Source organism: Panthera tigris, chromosome F2 (genome assembly GCF_018350195.1).
Source record: "Panthera tigris isolate Pti1 chromosome F2, P.tigris_Pti1_mat1.1, whole genome shotgun sequence".
NCBI lineage: Eukaryota > Metazoa > Chordata > Mammalia > Carnivora > Felidae > Panthera > Panthera tigris.
Window position 1 is genome coordinate 79,779,641 of NC_056676.1, and position 22,293 is coordinate 79,801,933.

Genomic DNA, 22,293 nt, shown 5'->3' on the forward strand with positions numbered 1-22,293 from the left:
CCCCTCCCCACAACAGCCACCTAGCTCATGCCAGGTCTGCGAGCTGCCTGTCCCGCCCATCTCTGTACCTGGCCCTTATCACCTGCTCGGAGTATGCTGAGAGAGCTGGTACCCCGACAATTCACTCCAGCGTGTGGGGAGTAGATCAGGAAATGGGAATGCAAATGAAAGAGCAGGACGGCAACACTAGAAACCAGAGAGGCTGAGACGTTACAGAAGAGTATACTTCCCCCTCTCAACTGTGTCTCGTTACATTCGTATCAAGTACCTTATACTTTAAAAATAACACCTCTGTATCTGCTTCCCGTAAGATTCTCCAGAAGCTGTGTGATGGCGGGGTGGGGGGGGACATGACCACCTCCCACGTGAGGCTGAGCAGACAGACTCAGGGAGACCGAGAACTAGTGCCTGTAGTCCTGTTCTCGATGAGACCAAGAACAAGCAGAACCTGGATGCCTGGACACAGGGCCTTCGTCACAGACTGCATTTGGTAAATTGCACCAACACCATGACCCAATGACAGGCAACGGGACATGGTCGACTATATATAAAGAACAGACAGTAACAGCACAAGGGCCAAGAAACCCTTGGGCAGAAACGATTAATGCAATAGACTGCTGACTCGGCATTTTATCGGCATGAGTGAGAGGCTCCGTGCTCCTTCCCTCCTCACACCAGAGAACACCTAGTGAGCTCTGTGTTCACTGTTCTCAGACTTTATACTTATGAATCCATTCATCCTCGTACGAAGCCCATGTGTTAGAAAGTGGTTTGGTCCCCACTTTATAGATGTGGAAACGGAAACACAGTAAGGTTAAGTAACGTGGCCAACATCCCGTGCAATTCACGGTGATGAAGTCAGAATTTTCACCAGGGCAGTTTGGCTGCACAGCCAGGTTTCTGGACCAGTGTGCTACCTTCTCCTATAGCACACGTCTTATCCTGCTCGTGTGGTCTTCCGCGTGACTATTCTGGTACAGAACACCACCTCTGTGATAGAAAGAGCACGAACAGCCACCTTGATACACGGCCTCGTTACGGGTACGGTGGTAACATCCATACATGAACCTATTACATATTCACACACCCCCCCCAAAAGACTATTTTCTTCATCGAGGAAATAAGAAACAGGCCCAAGACCACGGGCCTTGTAAATGGCACAGCTCCCACAGGCGGGACTCTGTTCTGACCCAAAGTCCGGCCCCCGCACTTGACCGGCCCGGCACACGCTCTGGATTGGCGGGAAACCACACCTCACGGGCCCCAGGTGTCCCTCCCCTGACGTTCCCACAGCAGGGAGGGAGAGAAGGTGGCGCTGTGCAGAAGTTACTAATGAGGAGGGGTGTCCACGGGGTCAAAACAAGAGAGGACGGGGCTCCACAGGGCACTTACGTGGGCACGGCGTGCGCAGACACACAGCATTCAGCTACCGCTGTGGTTCTTCTACACACCGCTTCTTGGCTCTCGTGTGCCATGGCACCCGAGACCACACAGGCCGAGGTGACAAAGCCTACCGTGCGTGCATCTTTCTTAGTCTTGTACTTAGCTGAGTGTCACACATAATCAAGAAGTGAAACAGTGGCTTTGTGGGAGAAAGCTGTGCCTACAAAAATCTACTTGCCATTAATATAAGCAAAATACCGATTAGCTTTTTTACGTTGTAACTTTTACACCCAGGGGAGAAAACCATACACCACGGGGGAGGTATTTATATAACATGGTCATCCGATTACAATAAAACAGATTCCAATTACCTTGACAGAATCCAGTAAACTCCTAGGAAAAAATCGCTTCAAACCAACATCTTTTCTGAAATATAAAAAGAAGCGTATTAACAAACAACACCACCAAATCAATTAATATAATGACATTGTTGCAAGAACATAAAAGCAATTTAAATTCTTTGTCCTTCCATATAGCATTCAAGAAGGAAGGAAATAGAACAAAGCTCCCATTTACCAGCACAGTCATGGAAGGGGTGGGACAAATCATTCTCTGGACGTGAGTAGAAAATACCAGTACAAGTTGGTTTCAGCAGAACGTCTCTTTCCCTTTTACCCCTCACTGCTGACGAGCCTTGTACACACAGCGCCTCTCGGCGAGCACGGTGTAGGAACACGCCGCCGGAAGGGTCAGCCTCGCAAACGCCAGTTTCAACTGGGGGACAGAGTTGCAGAGAAAGCCGACTGGCCAGAGTAGGAAAAGGTCTGGGATAAACCATGGAAGTTTAAAAAACATTTCTTGAAGTAATCCTAAAAGGCGACTAGTTTGTTTAAGTAAACCATTTCTGATGAAGGGACTCGTTTGGCTAACCACATTTTATCACCTGTGTTCCACACAGGAAACCGAACTCAAGAAATCAGGGGATCTGTCGAATGTCAGAAGGCTAAATGTGTGGAAATGCTAGAAGGCCCCGTGACTTTCTGTAGATCAGGCTGCAGAACTGGTCATTACTATCGCCTATCGAGAGCCTCAAAGCGCTCTGGCCGAGAAAACAGACCAGAAAGACTTGATCACTCTCCGTTTCCACAGTCCCTTTGGTGCCAAGGGCACCGGGATCTTTGGCCACTAGATGGCCCTCATGTGCCACACAAAATCGCGCCTCTGCAGACCTTACTGCCTGTCGGGAGACAGGTAGAGGGTATAAAAGGATCAAGAAGGAAAACACTGGCACGGTGGTATCTTTTCAGAATTACATAAGGAAAGCTAAATGGAAAATATTAAAAGATGATACGAAAGGGGTGACTTCTTTCTCCGTAATTTTAAGTTAGCTGTCATTATCAACAAAACTACAGAATCATGCAGCATTTACGTGGCTGATCCCCTATCCAAACATTTCAATCCCCTATTCTATAATCTGACTACTACTTAGCACCTAAACCAACAAACTCCTTGCTAAACCCAAAACTGGCTTCGGTCCCCATTCTTTTCACTGTTACTGTTATTACGTTCACTGCATCCTAATAAAAACTCTCTCTCAACATACCGTTTCCTGGTTCCACTTACTCAGTTAATTCATACAACCCACTTGTTTTTATTATATTTTCACTTATTATATTTTTCATGTATTCATTTACTATCTTTTATTACATTTTTCATTTACTATACTTTCCATTTATTTTTCTAACCACCTCCCTTTGTAACTCCCCTGGCTGATCCTTTCAGCTCCGCTGAAATCTGTGCTGAGAGGCTGTAAAAGAGGGACAGTGTCCCCCCCCAGGGCCTTCCCTTCCTCGCTGCACAAACAGACAGGAATTTTGCATTAAGGGCTTGGGTGCTAATCACCAGGGAAGTAGCAGGACAAGCACATAGAGAGAAGCAGCCTAGAGTCCCGAGGCACTATTCCCCAGCGTTTCCTCCCCTATTCTCCTTTCAGGGCAACTGCTCCCTCATAGAAAGCACTTTCCATACAGAGAGATCTGGACGGGAATCCTCGCCTCGCCACAGGACAGATGTGGCTGTTACTAAACACCTAGAAACCCAAGGTTACCTGTTCGTAAAATGGGAACGCTGCTTCCTGCGGCAAACAGTGGTGCCGAGAATGCAGCAGGAACGTGTCAAGTCCCTATGACTCCAAGGGGGCACTTTCCTTTCCTCCAGAAAGACCACCGATGCCCCTCCTGTCTGGTCAGAGTTCGGCCCACATGCCTGACTCCCTGTTGTCTGAGCAGAGCAAGGTGTGACCCTTTTCTGCCATAAGCAGAACACACGGTGGGGGAGGGGGAGGACAGCCGGAAGAGCAGGTGGGAGGAAGGCCGGCAGGTGCCCAGGGAAGGGGCTGGGGTGGGGTGGGCAGCAGAGGAAGTGACAGGCGAAGAGATTCGGGTCTTCCGGACACAAGGCTGTTAGTGCCCAATGACTGGACACATGTGAGAGGACCCCTCGCCCCGAGAAGGGGGGGCGGGGGGCAGGTCTGTTTCAGACACGGCGGGTGCAAGCAAGGTGTACCTCCTGGTGGGGGTTTCGAGGAGGCAGTAGGCCACCAAAGTGCTGGGGTGAGGGGAGGCCCAGGGCGGGACTGTCCTCCTCCCGACTGTGAGACCAGAACTGCCACAACTCAACCGCGTGATGCATCCACTTTTCGTGGAGTCAAGTGGAGAGCAAAGGATTTATCATACTCGTTTCTGTCACAGATGGGAACATTAAACAGGGACCAAGAGGGCCGTATGTTTTGTGAAAAATGAGAGAGGGATACTTTGTGAAAATGAAGGCGATTCCTAGGCATTACTTTTACTTCCAAGATGAAGACAACTCCATCTCGGGGGAGGGGGGGTGCGAAGCTAAGACCAACTAATGCTAACAAGTATAGCTTTTCCAACTACTTCGAGCAATGGCTCTGTAACTTTCGTCCACGTGCTAGAGGTCTTTTAAATGTGACACCTGGCAAGGAGAAAATAAAAATGAGGCTCAAGTAAGCAAAGCCAGTGAAAAAATTCAACAACACATTTCCATTCATGTAATCAGGAAGCCAGTCTGCTTTGGGCTTCGTGGTGGGGACGCCAGAAACCCCAGCAGCGCCTCAGGCGTTCTAGGTTTGAGGGAGGGCCTATTACAGACATCTAAATTTAGACCCTCTCTTAGGACCCCCCGCAGGAACAGGCAGCCTGTCCCACTTTCAATACGAGGCCGCCTCTGCAAGCCATGCGCCCGGCTCTGGTCACGACGTGCCCGCTCATCTGCAGGCTCGAGCTTGGCTTCTGGCGCCGTAGAACTCACCGGAACCCAAGCTCCACAACTGTCGGACGACGTGAATCGAACAGATCCTACTTCTACATCTTAAACACAATACAACTTGGTTATAAGACCTTTGTTGTGAGGTAGTTCCTTACTACATAAATGATTGTCAAAGGGCGGATCCTAAATTCACATAAATTCATTTGACAAAAAATTATCTACAAGGACCTTTTAGATTCCTGCCAAACCCCAATTCCCAAACTCAGGCACAAGGTTTTCAATTTCCACACGAGTTCAAAGGAACCTTCCTAACCTACAGACAGCTGACAAGATAGTAACATTCGGTGAGAGCCATACTGTTCACTACAGTAGCCATGTGAAGCAATTTAAATGAGTTAAAATTAATCTAAAAATCCAGTTTCCCAAACCACAAGAGACTCTCAACAACAGAGGACAAACAGGGTTGATGGCGGGAGGGGGTGGGGCATGGGCTAGCCGGGCGATGGGGACCAAGGAGGGCACCTGTCTTGATGAGCCCTGGGTGGTGGGCAGAAGTGAGGACTCAACTGAATTCTACTCCTGAAGTTATATATTAACTAACTAAAACTTAAATACAAGTAAACCAACAAAATAAAAATCTAGTTCCCTGTCGCTGGGGTGACATCTCAGGGGCTCGGTGGCCTCACGGGGCCGGCTGGGCACACAGACACTTCCACCACCGTAGGCCGCTGCGCTGGGTCCAGGACTGGAGGCACCCTGACCGTCCTGGGCCCGGGGCCGCGGGCCGAGGTCTCCTCAGGAAGGGCAGGGGTGATGCCGGGTACAGCCGCATGGCCACTGTGGGACATCCACGCGGGGCTCGAACCTCCCGAAGCCCTGAAACAAGGAGCAGGGTGCCCCGCAGCTCTTCCGGGAGGGAGCTGGGACCGCCTGTCCACGTGAGCCATGTTCTTCCCACTTTGCTCTCAGGAATGGCAGCTTTCTAGCCATTTAGTCTCTAAGATGCAAATTCTTTTTCCCTGAAGCTTCCAGGAAACCAAGGCTGTGCTCGTTTTCTTGCTCATACCGGGCGCCACATCAGATAACGGGCAGAAGAACCACACGCTCCCTCTTCCCAAGTGAGACCCAGTGTAAACAGCCAACCGCACGGAAGGTGCCGTCAGACAGCAAGGTTCCCAAACCAGTAAATATACTGGTTGAGATTTAGGGTTCCTGGGACTCAAAACTGTATTTGTGATGAATTTTAAACCAGAATCCTCTTGATGAATGTTGAATTTACCTCTGTCCTTCACAGGAAATACTTAAACCACTACTGATGGACAGGACTTCCTTCTCCTTCCCTTTTGCTCAACTTCAAACAAAGCTGTGCCTTCCCACGTCTCAGGGCCAACGACCTGCGTCCCAGTGCTGCCCACACCCCTCCCTCCGGCAGGTGCAGAGGCACCTGCTCCAGCAGTCCTCCCCTCCCTCAGCGCCTTCTTGACCCCTGGGTCTACCACGCACCAAGAAGAACTCTCCAGGGCGCACCGGGTCCTGCCTAGACACTCCCAGCCAGCGGCCCTGACCTGCACACGTGTCTCCAAGTCTCCAGACCCACAACACAGCAGGCTTTTGGAGACCTGAGTACAGAATTAGCTTCACTCTCAAGAAGTTCTTCCGTCAAAGATGAATTTATTTCCCCTTTGGCACTACTTCTGAGAACACTGAGACCTTGGTTAACTAATACTCTGTGGACATAATTCCTCAAAGATGTAAAGCCCGGGAAAAAAAAGCAACCAAAACTGATGTTAAAAATATAACTAAAGTGTGCATTTTCATATAGTATCTCTTTCATCCTTGCCCCAAAACTCTCAGAACTGAGTATCTTTAATATAAAAATACTACTGAGATATCTAACCTCTAAAATACCTTAGGCCTCTTAAAAACTGATAAATACAAAAATTCTCTAATTGCAGTAGAGACGGCTGTCTTTTGGCCGGGTCCAGTACTGTGCTCCTCCCTTGCAGCCAGGTGTGGCCATGTGACTGAGACTCAGCCGCCGTCCCTCCAAGGGACAGTACTCTGTACATACCCGTGTCCTTGCAGGGAAGGGAGACAGAGAGAATGCCCGCCTCTTCCTCCTCTGTGGGGCTGAAGTACAAATGTGACTGGGTCACGGGGTGGTAGGCCACGGATGCTGGGATGGCCAGATTAAAGAGGCCTGGCACCCTGGTGACGAGCGCTGACCACCTAGGCCTGTTCTGTATGAAAGAGAGATGACCTTCTGTCTTAGTCAAGAACTGTCGATTCATGCCAAATCTGTCAGCGGCTTCTTCTCTGATTACATAGGCAGCTAAAAAAGCACTAGATTGCTATTAAGAAAAAAGACAACGAAAACAGTGCAAAATTATAATTTGCTTCAGTTAATTTTAAATCATGAATTTGTTTTCATTCAAGAAATACTGGGGGGCACCTGGGTGGTGTAGTCAGTTAGGCATCCGACTCTTGATCTCGGCTCAGGTCATTATCTCACTGTTCGCGAGTTCGAGCCCCTAGTCGGGCTCTGTACTGATGGCACAGCGCCTGCTTGGGATTCGGTCTCTCCTTCTCTCTGCCCCTCCCCTACTTGTGCATGCGCATACTCTCTCTCTAAAAATAAACAAACTTAAAATAATTAAAAAAAAAAAAAAAGAAATGCCAATGGATGGAACACCTATAAACGTCAGACACCGCTAGGTGCTGGGGCGGCAGGAGGGCCCCCATCCATGCAGCTGACAATTAGCAGAGGACAGAGACAAGGACACCCACAATTGCAGAGAGATACATTACATGCAAAGACGACTGAGAACACATTTCTTAAAAAGGCAAACCACTTAAGAAGGAAATGAGCAGAAGTGAGAAGCTAAATAGTTCATTTAAGATAATTTTTTCGCAATTCTGTAGTTTTTGACAAGAATCCCTGGTATGTAAAATTATTTCTTCAACAATATCACAGTCAGAAAGGTAATTTAAACCCAGTTGTATTAGCTTATTCTGGTTAATCTGTCATTGTCATGATGCAGTTGTTAACCTTGAGAACAAAACATGTTTCTTCAAATCTCCGCTCTGACCTCCCGTGGCAGCGCCTTCCTCTCCCGCCCCCACCTGTGCTCATAAAGGCGTAAATGGAGTCTCATCCCTGCACACGCCCCGTGCCCTGAAAGCGTGCGTCTGCAGGAGGGCACGATCCCAGGCCAGGAGGGTCACTGCCACATGTCTCTCCTTTGCCTGCAGACAGGGCACTCTGGTTCTGCCAAGGTTGCAAAGGCCTGGAAAGAAAGACTTACTCTTTGGTTGTTTGAAGGAAAACCAGAGAAGTCCCTACAAAGTGCTAGAAACCGGCCAGTGGCCTTCAGTGCGATCCAACACAGCTATTTAGAAGGGCGGTAAAGTTGGAGGGGGCTTCTCCACTAGGCTGTGAACAAAGGAGATTGTCTTTAAATCTCCTGACAGAAACTAAGCAACATGTGGACGATTGCACAATTTTTCTCCTTACTGGCAAGGAAAGAGAGGACCCTTAAACAGACTAATAGGAAATGTGATATTCTGCGTTCTCTTTGACAAAACATACACCTTCCTAAGTGGTTCCAGCAGCACTCAGGAGGAAAGAGAAAAGCCAAGGCCCTGCAGGCCTGGGGTGGCCAGGTCCCTGGGGCAGGACGGCCAGAGTCTGCTCAGAGCCGGGCCACCCTCAGCCGGCACTGCACCTAAAGCCCTGGCCCCAGCCTTCCCGGCAGCTGTGCGGGAAGACAACGGAGGGGACCGCCGTACACATTTTTAAAGTATTGAGAAAGTACCTAGAATTATTCACCTTTCAAGATGACAGAAACAGAACTTTACCACCAAAGATACATGTAAAAGATTTTCTAAATAATATACTTTACGAAAAAGGGAAACCGACGCCAGAAGGCCGGCTGAGCTAGAGCAGAGAGCGTACAGGCAGGTGGGTGCACAGACCTCGCCCGGCAGGCCCTCCGTGCCAGGGGTGAGGAGTGCCGGGACCGCCGGCCGCGTGCACCCGTGTGGGGCCCGGACCCGAGGGCGGTGCAGCTGAGCCTGTCATGCCTGGCTCTCCAAGAAGCCCCCTGGAGCCCCGCCTGCCCAAGCTCGGACCACCGGGCTCTGATTCAAGGCACTAGGAGGCTTGAGTGAGTCAGAGTCACAGAGGACTGACACAGTCCTGGCACCATCATATGCACGCACGTGCAGCAAGAGGTTCCTGGACAAAGAGCAGATCGCATCCCAAGGAAAGAACTTCTAGAACTGAAAAGTATCAACGGGGAAACGAAACATGAGCTGACGAGGTATGACAGAAAGACGGATGGCTTCCCAAGGACAGATCCGAGGACGGGACACACTCATGACACAGACAGAAACAGAGATGGGAAATGGTTCAGAGCTGCCAAGGTCCAAATGTCCCAGCTGACAGTTCCAGAGCTCACGGCATCACCTCCCGGATGAGAGATGCAAATCCACAGAGCCAAGCAGTCGGTCCCATTCCCAGCTGGGCGAGGAGACGAACGCAAGCTCAAGGCAGGGGCGAGGCTGGAGGAGCAGCCAGAGAGAAATGGCGGCAGACGTGTCAGCAGCCATCCTGGACTGTCACCCCTTGAGCGTGGACAAGGAACACGCGTCAAGGGGGACACCGGAAGAGTGGGCCGAGGTAAACACAAGAACGTTTAAGAGACACAGTGGGAAGCATGCAGCCAAGTCAACAACATCCGCCTGAAATCATAACATCTAACACGTGGGCTTTCAGCAGAGGCAGAACTAACATAAGGGAAGCGGCGCGCGAGCTGGAAGGAGCCACAGAGAGTCAGGATGTCCCAAGGTCCTTGTGCTCCAGAAGAGAGGATTAAGATAATTTTATTTACTTATAATTTTTTATGTTTATTTTTAAGAGAGAGAAAGTGTGTGCAAGAAGGGGAAGGGCAGAGAGAGAGGGAGACACAGAATCCAGAGCAGACCCCAGGCTCTGAGCTGTGAGCACACAGCCTGACGTGGGGCTCGAACTCACAAGCTGTGAGATCATGACCGGAGCTGAAGTCAGATACTCAACCGACTGAGCCACCCGGGCACCCAAGATAATTTTAAATCTAGATGTGGTTAAGTTAACATAGAAGGCTAAAACCTAAGGGTAACTAATGAAAGAACAGAAATGGTTTATAAATTTCCGAATCATTAGAGACGAAAGTTTGGAATAAGAAAACCAATTAAGAAATAGACATCAAAAAGAAAAAGCCACACACTTACATGTACACACACAAATCCCCTCCACAAAAGACAAAGTTAAAAAAAAAATAAAGACAACAGAAATAAAGACAACACAAGCCAGTCCAAATGCATCAGTCATACTAATAAACACAAATATATTAAACCCATCAGTTAAAAGAAAAGATTTATTAATTAGCAAACTGGATTTGAGAAATCCCGCTCTATGAAGCTTACAAGAGACATGCCTGAAAGTATAAGGATGTGAAAAAGTGGGCAGTAATATATAAGAAAAGGAAATGGAAACCAGGCCAGTGCTAACCTAAAGAAGACCAAACAGACTTTAGGGGGAAAGCCCCCCGGAACAAGAAAGCACGATTAGGCACACCAAGAGCAACTGAACAAGGACACGAGATTCGGGAAGATAAACACTCTGTGTGTTCCAATAAAAAAGCACAAACATAAAGCAAACATGGACTGAAATCGGCAGAGCTCCCGTCACACAGAGAAACACGCCTTCTCAGTCGCCGACAGGTCGGCAGACAAAATACCAGGAAAGACAGACACTCACAAGCTTGAACAGAAAATGCATTTTTAAAAGCACACTACAACATCCTGTGCTGTACACATACAGCAGAAGGTTAACAGTAGAGTCTGGGCGGCGGACAGGCATGTGCATGCTGCTCAGGCCTTTCAACTTGCTGTGTGTCTGAATTTTTTCGTAGTAAGTGACTGGAAGGAAATGACCTTACACCAGCCTACAAAGACAGTCTCTACAAAAGTCAAAGAAGCTGTTACCACACAGACCCTTAAAAAGAACTCCTTAAAAAAATTAGCTGCACATTTGCAAATGTGAAGATCGAAATAAATCCACAAAAGTTTTAGAATAAACATCAGGTCTAGGGCGCCTGGGTGGCCCAGTTGGTTAAGCGTCCGACTTCGGCTCAGGTCATGATCTCAGGTCCGTGGGTTCAAGCCCCACGTCGGGCTCTGTGCGGACAACTCAGAGCCTGGAACCTCCTTAGGATTCTGTGTCTCCCTCTCTCTGCCCCTCCCCTGCTCGTGCTCTGTCTCTCTCTGTCTCTCAAAAATAAACAAACATTAAGAAAAAATTAAGACAAACCAGAATAAACATCAAGTCTTGAAATTCAAAACCGAAATGAAAATGCTGGCACATTTTACTACACTAAAAAAAACAAAGAAAAAAAGGGGCAACTGGATGGCTCAGTTAGTGGAGTCAATGACTCCTGATTTCAGCTCAGGTCATGACTCCAGGGTCATGGGATCAAGCCCTGTATTGGGCTCCTTGCGGAGCCTGGAGCCTGAGATTCTCTGTCTGCCCCTCTCCCTGGCACATGTGCGCGCTCTCTCTCTCTCTCTCTCTCTCTCTCTCTCTCTCAAAAAAACCCACAAAAAATAAAACACAAAATAAGAACAAGTCCTGTGTGATGAAAGCCGTCTGATCGCAGTTGACGGACAAAGACAATTTGGGAAGAACATACAGAATACTATAAACACAGTTAATATGACAAAAACCTCTTAAGAAAAAAACATAAATATACTGGAAAAACTGGTAAGAAATACAGCCAATTAAAAAAAAAAGGAATATGAAGTGGCCCACGTATGGGAAGGTGTTCAACAGTAATCGGCCTGAAGTACATAAAACAAGCTATTATTTGTTGTCCAACAGGCCAAACGAACATCGCCTCGTGCGCCTCACCCGTCTGGTGGACGGAGGCGCTGATGTGCAGTCACTGAAAACGTGTCTCCAGGCTGCTCGTCTGTTAAACCACGTGCTGCATGCGCTAAGAATATTCGTGAAGACTGAGACCGCGAAGGTGGCTGACACTAACTGCTGGGATCCTCACACTTTTACGTTAGGTGACGGGGTGGTTCCGATGTTCTCCGGCTGGAATGTATTACTATCTCTGTACACACGTAAAAACTATTTACTTCCAAAGGCTCAAAGCTAAGTTAACAGATGCACCCTGAAATTCCTTTATGTGCTTTCTTCTTACTAAAACTCTGCAGTGACCGTACACAGTATGGTGTTCATGCCGCCTGGCGAGCTCCGGCCGGACCGTGATCCCGGAGCGGGAAGGACGGGCATACATGAAGTCGGGGCCGGCACAAGTCCGCACGAGGACCCCGGAGCACACAGTGAGGACAGTCCGTGTGCAAGCGGGACCTGGGCCCAGATACTCGGCCGCAGGAGCGTCTCGGCCGGCCCGTCGCCCAGAGAGAGGGCGGCCACACAAGTGACACGACTTCGCGGGCCCACCAGAGGGAGGCTGACCACAGCAACGCAGGGAGCAGCACGGTCACACCCCGAACTCCAGCCCCCACATCCGCCCCGCTCTTCCTTACCTAGCGTGTCTGCTCTACGTAAACAGCAGACCTGCGTAAGAGCACGCAACATTCCCCTCGTCGTAACGGCTGACTCCGCTTTTCCCCCACACGCTCTAACAAGGCGCGTGATCCCGAAACCGTGCTGTGCCCATTTCTCCCGTAACAGGAGCACAGGCCCCTGCCTGGACAGTAAGTGCCCCACAGTCCCCACTTCCCGGGCCCACCCATCGGGGCCCCACCCGGGCCCTCTGCTCCTGTCACCTCAATTTCTGTCATCTTTACAAATAAGCCAACTTTTTCCAACTCTAGTGCGATCTTTGACTTCCATTTCAAACAGACCTTGAACTGAAAACTCCTGTCTGCAAATAAGAGCAGCCACCAGCCCGCCTTGACGGATACCTGCTTCTTCATTTTCCTTCTTCCAACTATCTGTCCTCGCTGCTACAGATGCGTCAATGCCCAGTCCGTGGAGGTTTCACTTGGGCCCCTGATGTCCTGTGCTCCGTGTCCCTTTTACAGTATGCCTGGCTCCCTTCATCCTGTGACATCACAGTTCCTGCTGTGGCCTCGCAGACACAGGGCGGATACGGCTCACACCATCTGTTCCCAGTCACTGCAACAAGACGGGCTTCCGTGGTGACCCCAAGGACGTGCACAGGTGGCTTCTGTACCCTGTCACTAACGGCCAGGTGATTTATAATCCGGGACCTTCTCAGACTTCATGGCACTATCCACCATGGGCCAGACCTCTTCAGATCGTCATATCTACCTACCCGCTGGCTTTTCACCCCTCTAGCCCTAAGCCCACATTTCTCTTTCCTTTTCATTTAAAAAACCTGCATGTTTCCTGGAGCGCCTGGGTGGCTCAGCTGGTTAAGCATCCAACTTCGGCTCAGGTCACGATCTCGCGGTTCGTGAGTTTGAGCCCCGCGTCGGACACTGTGTCTGAAAAGCTCAGAGCCTGCTTCGGATTCTGTGTCTCCCTCTCTCTGCCCCTCCCCTGCTCACGCTCTGTCTCTTTATCTCAAAAATAAATAAACATTAAAAACATTAAAAAGCATGCAGGTTCCCTCAGAACTAGGTCCTCCACAAACAGAACCTCTTCCTGTGACCAGTATCCCTGGTGGCCCAGGACAGAAACCAGGAGAGCCCTGGGATCCCTCCTTAGGCTCCTTACCCAAGTCGACCAGCCAGCCAGGCACACAGACTCCAGCTCTGGCCACCGCCCTCCTGACTGCTGGGGCCGCTACGCCCACGACACAGCCTCGCTCCTTCTCAAGTGGACAGGGGGGATGCGAGGTGTCTTGGTTCTTTGCTTCTATTTTTAATTTTCATTAATAAAATTCCAATCCCGCAAATACAGAGCTCTGAATCACAAACCTCCTCGAACCACTGTCCCGCCTAAGAGGGCTCAGCAGCCGGCCGCCGATGTCAAGGACCAAGCCCTTGTGAAGAAGGACCCGCCCCCTCACAGTGAACTGAGGGTTTTCTAGCTGCTGTCTGATTGTTCCTGTTTGTGCGCCTTCACAAAGGCTCATCGCACCTGCCCACATTCCTTCTCCGAGACGGGGTGACCACACCTGCTGTGACACCACGTCAGACATCAAGTACCAGGCCCCCCACGCGTCCTCCAAGTACTGCTAGTTCGGCTTCTAGCACACTACTCCACGATCCTGCTTACTTGTCGGAGCCCAGCCTCTAGCCGCGAGCCTCCTGAGGGCAGACAGTTTGCATGATTCATCTCTGAGTCTCCAGCACTCGGCGGCCAATGGCTCGGCAGGTGCCTGGTGACGTCTGTTAAGTGAACTAACGAGTAAAAGCTAAACGGACAAAGGAACAACCAACCAAATAATCAAATAACCAAATAGGTAAAACTATTCCTGCTTTTCCTGAACCTCCACTCGAATTGAGGACAAGCCCAGTATCGTCTAAGACAAGATCCTCAGTGATTCCTCCGATTCTGGTCACCTGTATTTTAAGCACCAAGAGTCTGGAAGGCTGAAGAATGTGGCAATTGTAAACAAAAATCGAAACCATAGTGAATGTTAGTTGCTCTCTTTTTAGGTTATTAATGGCATCACGGCTTCTACGCCGTCTACTAAACGTCAGGAAAAATTCTACCTAAAATAATTCTGCCTGCTAAGACATCCTAGCTGATCTCAACTCTTTCACTCATCTCCAACCAACTGCTGTTCACCCTACCCTGTCGGTTAAGGGGCACAACATATGTATAGATGGTGTTCAGATAAACACAGGCAGAGCACTTGGGAAGTGTCCTCTGTGCTGCACACGGTCACGGACCCCAGGCGGACACACCGCATTCAGAAATCAGGCCGTGAACTGGCTCTCAGAGCCTCAAACAGGACAGACGGCCCAGGTGGTACTCATTCAGCCCTCACAGCCTGGCAGAAAGGAGGCTCATGTTAATTATAAAAAATAACCATCGCATCTACTACAACCAGTTATTACCTCAAATGGTTGTACCTGCTCTGTAACTAAGTCCCAAAAATGTTTATTTTCTACTTTTATATGTAAATGACCACCTCCCCTGCAAAATCTTGCTGTCAAAATGGCAGGGGTCCTCCCCTGTGTGGCAGGGGTCGGGCTCCAAGAGAGTCCAAGCAACATGCGGAGTCAGTTCAAGTTGCTATCACAGCAGGGTAGTGACGGACAACCTTTTACTTTATTTTGCCACGTCTCCCAAATACCACAAGGAGTTAGTTCAGTAATAACAGAGCCAGAAAAAGTTAGTGTTGGCCACACGTGGCACCACTGCTAATCAAGCTAACAGCGGCCTTTACCGGGACATAATAAACATCAACTCTCTTTTGCCGCACTAATTATCAAAAAGATGAAGAACAGAATTCCAGCCTCCCCAGACACAGGCTCCAGCATGGCTCACATGCATTTAATACAAACTAATACAACAGTCTAAGACATAAGTTAACTCCATTATCAGAAAATTTTCCAGTTATTCTAAATATTCTGATACATGAGCAAAAAGGAACTCACACATCTCACTGTTTTGGAAAAATCCCTTTGTAAATGTATCTGGAGAACATAAATAAAGGCTGAATCGGTAATTCTGAATTCGAAGCGAACTACAAGTGAAACTTCACCCCAGTGTGATTCAATCTACAGAGATACAATGGCCTGACGACATCTGTCAAAAAATTAAACTGTCAGTTCACACAATTGCTGTTATGAAGAATGCTTTCCTTAGAAAAACTTTCCTTCTTCCAGATCTAATGGTTTTAGAAGCAGTAGTATTTCAGGTTCTGAAGTGAACTTGAAGTAAACAGCAAGCCCGGGGTCTGAAGGTGCTCGCGGCACGGGGTACTCACTCTAACACCTCATAGTTGGACTTCTTCTCTAGCGCGTTGCCTCGCATCTCCCAATACGAGCGCCTAAAATGGGGAAGACACACATTTACACACAAATGAGGAATTACTACGAGGAATCTCCATGTTGCTAAACAGTAACCACTTTGTGGCTCAGCCGCAAACGCCCGGATAAACTATGTGATAGAGACCGGATCTGACCTCCAGCATCATTCCCGTGCCCCAGTGAGGCCGAGGTCAGTTAACACAGACTTCGTCCCTATTGGACAATCTGACTTTCTCTTCTGACATGAAGCAGGTTGGACTCTTGGTAAAGAGGAGACACGAGAGTCCAGGTCCGCTGCCTGCTGTCCTCGTCCCTTCTCCAGAGACTGCACCTACGAGCAAGACAGCTAAGGGACAGTGGACTCCTGCTGCGGCCAGGCGAGCGTCACGCCCGCTGCTGCAGACGCACGTGGGCCACGAAGGCCAACCGCACGGGCAGTAACGGGACAGATACTCTGGCGGGACAGAGGGGCCGGGCTCCTCTTGGGTAAGTGCCGTCCACCACTCTGAATGTTCACAGTCTGAATTCTATCTTCTTACCCCAAACTGCACGTTCAAGCAGTTTCGGGTCTTGCTGGAACCAAGTCCTGTCTCTACAAAACCTGCCCTGAGTTGGGGGGCGGGGGGGTTCCCTCGACACAAAAGCATAAGCCCCGGCTGGAGCTGCTGTGGGAGACGCTTTGGGAGACATGGACACTGCACATCCCCTCAAGTAATTTCATAGAACAAGACTCTGTTTCAAACCTGTCTGTAATAATAGAAATACTGGCTTTGTTTTTTAAATTGGCTTCTCTTTGGCCTATTTAAGATGGAAAGTACTAGATTGAGACGAAAAATTAAAAAGGGCCCCAACTGGGTCACATAATTTGTTCTCTTGCTTTCTGTCCATGGCGGGGGGTGGGGAGGGGGGGTTGAAGGAAGGGTGGTTAGTGGAGTGGCTAATTTGTCAAGCTTTTTCTTCAGCATCGTATTTCATAATAAAGCCACTGGTACCGAGCAGGACGCAGAGGAGACGGATGAACGTGCCGTGGGAGGCCAGAGTGGGAGGCCAGAGTGGGAGGGAGGGAGAGAGCTGTGTAGAAGCCGGAGCAGTACCTGGACCGCTCACGTGCAAGCTGACGCCTCCTGAGCCCTGCTGCAGACAACACACGGCACGACCGTGTAGTAAGAAAAGCGTGCCCAAGGACACCTCTAAGTAACACCGGGAAGGGCCGGGAGTGGAGCAGGAGCGTGGACACTAGTGACGGACGGCCTCTGTCACTCGGATATACGGTTACAGTCGAAGACACATTTTCAGGAGGAGTTGAGAGCCACGCTTAACCATCTTGGGGTCCTCGTAGAAAATGTTATCTAACAGCCTTACGCAATATAAAAAATGGTGATGGGAGGGGGAATTATCACTGTTTTGGGGACATGTGATTAAATTGTGGCTAGTTTAACCAACTCATCTTAAACTAGCAGCCCAGAGGAAATTTTAATTGAAAGCATACCTGAAAACCGTAAAATATTCTTTTTTTCAAATCTTAAAATGGTAGCATAGGAGATAACGTATGACAAATGGTGACACACGTTCTCAGAAATAAGAAACATATTCTCAGATTTCCGCTTCCCTTAAACCTGCAACACGGTGGCCACTGGCCATATGTGGCTCTTTATGTCTCAATTTACGTGATGTGCACTCGCACACGGCACCACTCAGCACCCACTGGCTAGCGGCTGGCAACTGGGACATCGCACACCTGTCACCACAGGAAATCACTGCGGTGCGCTCTCACACCTGCTCACCCGTGTGCAATGGTACGAATCACGCCATTCTAATTACAATGAAACATCTCTTTAAAAGACCCGAAGATTCCTGAAATAAGCAGACAACCTAATTCAAAATCTCAGATTTTAGTCAGTATTTGATTAATAATCTTTATGAGAAAAATGGAGATAGCTGGATAATTTCCAAAACTAACGAAGATGATGAGCAAAGCCCTCCATGCACAGTTGCCACCTTACCGTATTTCTAGGCAGCCCAGCTTCAAAGCGATGTCCTGGTCCACCCGGTCAGCTATCTCCGACATGTAGTCACTTTTCACCTGCAGTGGGAAGGGATCGGGGAAACAAGGCCGTTTTAAAGAGCACGCCGCAGAGGTACTCGCTCCGTGACTGTCTTTTAGATCTTGTAGATCCGTGATCTGTCTTTTAGAGTGCCTTTTAGGTCCTTTACACCCACTGTGTCAATAATCACGGTAGAGGCTGGATATGAAAATGAGTAATGCCAAAAAGTGGTTAAAGAAATAAAACGGGCTCTTACTAAGAACCCATATACTCCACGAGCACTTCAACTTAAGAAGCAACTCACATCATTTGAACGAAAACCAGAAGGGATCTCCATTTCCCCGCAAACTTGCAGTGGATGTATTTCCTGAACTCAAACTACGGTCCCAGCAGCATTCTTTGGACCCAAATGGCAAGGACAAAAAATTCACATATTTCTTTTTTTTTTTTTTTTTTAACGTTTGTTTATTTTTGACAGAGCCTGAGCAGGGGAGGGGCAGAGAGGGAGGGAGACACAGAATCTGAAGAGGCTCCAGGCTCCAAGCTGTCAGCACAGAGCCCGACACGGGGCTCGAACCCACAAGCCGTGAGATCATGACCTGAGCCGAAGTCGGACGCTCAACCGACTGAGCCACCCAGGTGCCCCAGAAAATGCACATGTTTCAAAATCCATTTAGCCCCGCGACTGACAGGCCTCCACCTCGCTACCATGTGTAAGTGACTAATCCACAAAGTCTTAACGTGTGGAAAATCTACGACAAGGAGCAGAATCTAAAAACAATTCCACAGGCATCTTCTGCGTAATGATTACGCTCAACTAAAGTAACTGAGGGACTGACGGCAGCTCTGAGAGCACCTGTCAGTGTGAAGACACCTCCCAAGACAAAATATGTAAAATCTCCTCATAGATTAGCATTAAGAGATCGACACCTGCAACCGACTCGGTGATGGGGAGCACTATTCTGAGCCTCGGTTAGTGAGGTGTTACCACGCCCCTAAAAGGAACTGCATTATTCTCATTAGCAGGCCTGTATTACAAAAAACTGCACTCGATTATTATGAACTTGGCCCAGGCAGACTTCTGTGGAAATCCATCTCGTGTCTTATTAGAGAAGTATTTCCAAAAGCCTTGGTTTTGCCTCTTGGCTCAACGCTAAAATATTTACACTTGGGCCCTCTACAGAAAAAGTGTGTTGACCTTGGCCCTTGAAACAGATTCCAAAGATCCTGCTCTTCAACTATTACCTCCTAGCCTGTCGGTTCACCCGCTCAAAGGATTTCTACGCCCCGGTTCGTCACTCTGTCTCCTCTGCATTAGAGATTTTGTCATCACGACTTTCCCTCACAAAGAACCTCAACTTCTCGGTCTGTCATCAACCCTTTATTCTGCCTGCCTGGCAAAACCGACACGTAGGAACCAACCACCGCGTCCTTGTCCGTGCCTACTGCTGACCAACAGGAGAAACCACACGACAGCGTACGCTCGGCCTCAGTCCAGGACGGCGAACCTCGCACGGGGAGCGGAGACTGCCCGGGAGCTCGGCAGCGTCTGCCTAGGAAGTGCGTTGACACACGGATTCCCACTTCCTCCAGCCGATTCGCCACAGTCTTTCTTACAGGGAAGAGAAGAGTCTTCGGACGGGAACATCCTCGTCAGCGTACTGAGACTCTAGAACCCGGTGTGAACGGTGCTCACCTACTCACTCCTCTCTCGCAGGGGAGGAGCGACGGCCACTCGCCCAGCAGTGGCCAGCCATCTGGCACTTCTGATCTGAACACCGTTTCCTCTCAAAACCTCTGCCTCATGTTCTGCACTAGCACCTAGAGCGAGCTGGTCAATAATATCTCCTGACGAGTGAGCGGGCAAATGAATCAATTAATAAAGGGCTCAAGGTGGGGTTTGGGTACCTCCGTGTGTAAATACTATTTTCCATGTAAGGAAGCGACAGTAACTTCTATAGTTGGCAGTGGTGGGCGCTGAAGACTGAGTCAGTGGGACTGATCTACTCAGTCCACGAAATGAAGTAAAAAGTTTTAATTCTACAATCACTTTGTTTCTACTTCAATTGGTCCTTTCTCCTACATAAAAAAAAAAAAAAAAAACAAAACCCAAATTTAAAAACTAACTTTTTGCGTCAGAAGTAGGTTTATCATTGAACAAGAAATAAAGGCACAAGAGATAAATCCAGACATGTGTTTACAGGAGTGAGAGAAATAGCACGGTTGTTCTGACTGAAACTGTTGATCTCGGTTTATGGTCTGGTGTGGACTTCAAAGAAACCACAGCAGAGCATCGGTAACATGAGGAGTAAAAGTCGTCATAACAAACTTATCTTAAAGCTTAACAATTTCTAAACAGTTTTCACAGGTGGAAAAATACAACACGTGCTTTATTTCATTCATCAAAACCAAATTCACGTTAGTTGCAGAAACGCAAAAAGGGAAAATCCTAATTGAACAATCTCTGTAGAAGATCCCTCTCTGAACGTGACTTAAAAGCTCTGAGAGCTGTTTTCCTCGAGACACAGTCTACTGCCCTTGGCTCTCGGAGCTGTGTGCCCCTGGCCTGGGGTGACTGATGTGTCCTGCAGAGTGACCCGCGTGAACAGGCCATCGCAACAGACCCTCAGCTCCCCGCAGCCTTACCACAAGCCCTGTGGCCGCCTCCCTCTGTAGGAGCACTGACAGAGAGCCCACTAACGTTCCCTGAGGGTCCCTCCAGACATGGTGTCCTCTGGAACCACCGAGCATGCTCGCATCCTGATTTTACTTCTGGACTCTGGGTTATATACACTCAGTGTTCATTTCTAAGACATTTCCTAACTACCTTTCACCTCCTACTAACTCCCAGTGGAATTCATGGCTTTCGTTTGTGATACGGATGTCCTTTACTGAGCACGTAGGTGTGTGTATGAGTACAAACTTGCTTCCAGTAAATGCACGGCGCACGCTGGCAGGCCGACTTCTGTGTGATGCCTTACGACACCCTTGTGGTAGCATCATCGTGAGTGGGGCACCACCATCGCCCCGTGCGAAGTCTCGGCACGAGCCTAACAAGAAAGGTGGTAACAGCAGAGCTCCCTATGATTCGAGGGACACTTACCAGGGCCCAGGTACCGAGCCAGGTGCTCCACACGTTTCTTCTTGTGTTTTTTTTTAATGTTTATTTATTTTGAGAGAGACAGAGAGAGCACGCGTGCACTCAAGGGAGGGGCAGAGAAAGAGGGAGAAAGAGGGAGAGAGATAATCCCAAGCAGGCTCCGCACTGTCAGCGCAGAGCCCAACACAGGGCTCGAACCCAGGAACCGTAGGATTGTGACCTGAGCTGAAACCAAGAGTCAGATGCTTAACCGACAGCCACCCAGGCACCCATCACATGTCACTTACAATCTTTATGGTAACTCTTCAAGGTCAATAGTCCCACTTTACACATAAAGGTCAGAAAACTTAATTTACCCAAGGTCACACAGCAAGTGTTCTAAGAGTGAGGACTCACACACCAGACCTGCCAACCCCTGTAAGTCAGGCTTCAGCGTGTGCACACACCGTCTCTGAGCTCTGTCACGGGGAAGGAGACCAGGGGCAGGTGGGGAACACAGCCCCACCCCGTCAGCCTGTTGCCTGCAGGGGCCTATGTAGCGGCTTCCCACATACCGCCTGCTTCTCCTGACCACTGTCGTCGTGCTGATCTCAAGTCCAGCACATCCGCAAGAGTCTTCAAAGAAAAGACCCCTGAAAACTGGTGTTTGGCTTTTTAAATTAATCTGTGTACATGACAATGTCAATTTCCTGCTTCAAGAGATAGGGTGCATTTGGACTTCCTTCTGTGGCAAGAACCATATTTATAGCCGTGAGTTTTTTCAAACAACCCAAGTTCTGTACATCGTCCTAGCGAGTGACTGAGCTTGAGGGTCGTTTTGGGGACTCCACGACCAGGGTCTTCCTACCAATGTGGGGTCTGTCAAAGGCCCCACGGTGGACTGAAGGCAAATTTCCAGTGCCCTCGCACTTCTAAAGTCTTTCATACAGAAGGGTGATCAAGAATGTGGGCTGACCAGTATAAATATGCAGGTTTACCTACGCCCTCAATAACATGAGTGCTTCTTGAATCAATAAAAACATATGGGAGTGGACAAAGGGAGGAATGTACATTACTAAATCTATTAAATAAGTACAGAAAATATACCGTCCAATAAGTCACGTTAGACTTACATTTATTTTGCCTTCTTTCTGGAAAAGGACAGCTGATCATTCTCGAGTTGAAAATGTCAGGTATTAAACTAGAATCTCCCTCTTGGAGCTGCTATCTCCAGATGTTTAACTTACAGAAAGCTTTACAGCCAAGAAAATACAGATAGAGAAATCAGTTTGTGATAACACAATTATCTGAATAAAAAGTAGTAAAAACAAAATGGGAGTACAAGGAACAGGCAGGCTGAGCCTCACGTGTCTCCACAGCCAAGTCCAGACTCTGTGCCACGGAGTTCAGTTACAGCCCTGCCCTTTGGATCTTCTCTCAGGTTCCTGCTGGTGCTCCTTTTGCCACAGAAGTCACCATTATGTCACAGTGTTTTTAGGACAAAATGGATGGATATACAGTTGACACAGG

General features: G+C 48.8%; 1 protein-coding gene across 12 annotated transcripts in view; it reads right to left on the reverse strand.

The window, feature by feature from the left end:
* Nucleotides 1-22,293, reverse strand: part of PTK2 (protein tyrosine kinase 2) — a 257,568-nt gene that overhangs the window by 115,743 nt on the left and 119,532 nt on the right. For 11 of the 12 annotated variants that reach the window (XM_042973398.1, XM_042973394.1, XM_042973397.1 and 8 more), the window contains 3 exons: nt 17,643-17,722; nt 15,597-15,659; nt 1,755-1,809 (listed from right to left, as the gene is read on the reverse strand). In XM_042973398.1, coding sequence (XP_042829332.1) covers nt 1,755-1,809; nt 15,597-15,659; nt 17,643-17,722 — 198 coding nt within the window. Of the gene's footprint in view, nt 1-1,754; nt 1,810-12,651; nt 12,866-13,632; nt 13,980-15,596; nt 15,660-17,642; nt 17,723-22,293 lie in introns of those variants that run through there. The other variant, XM_042973401.1, reaches the window with a different exon arrangement.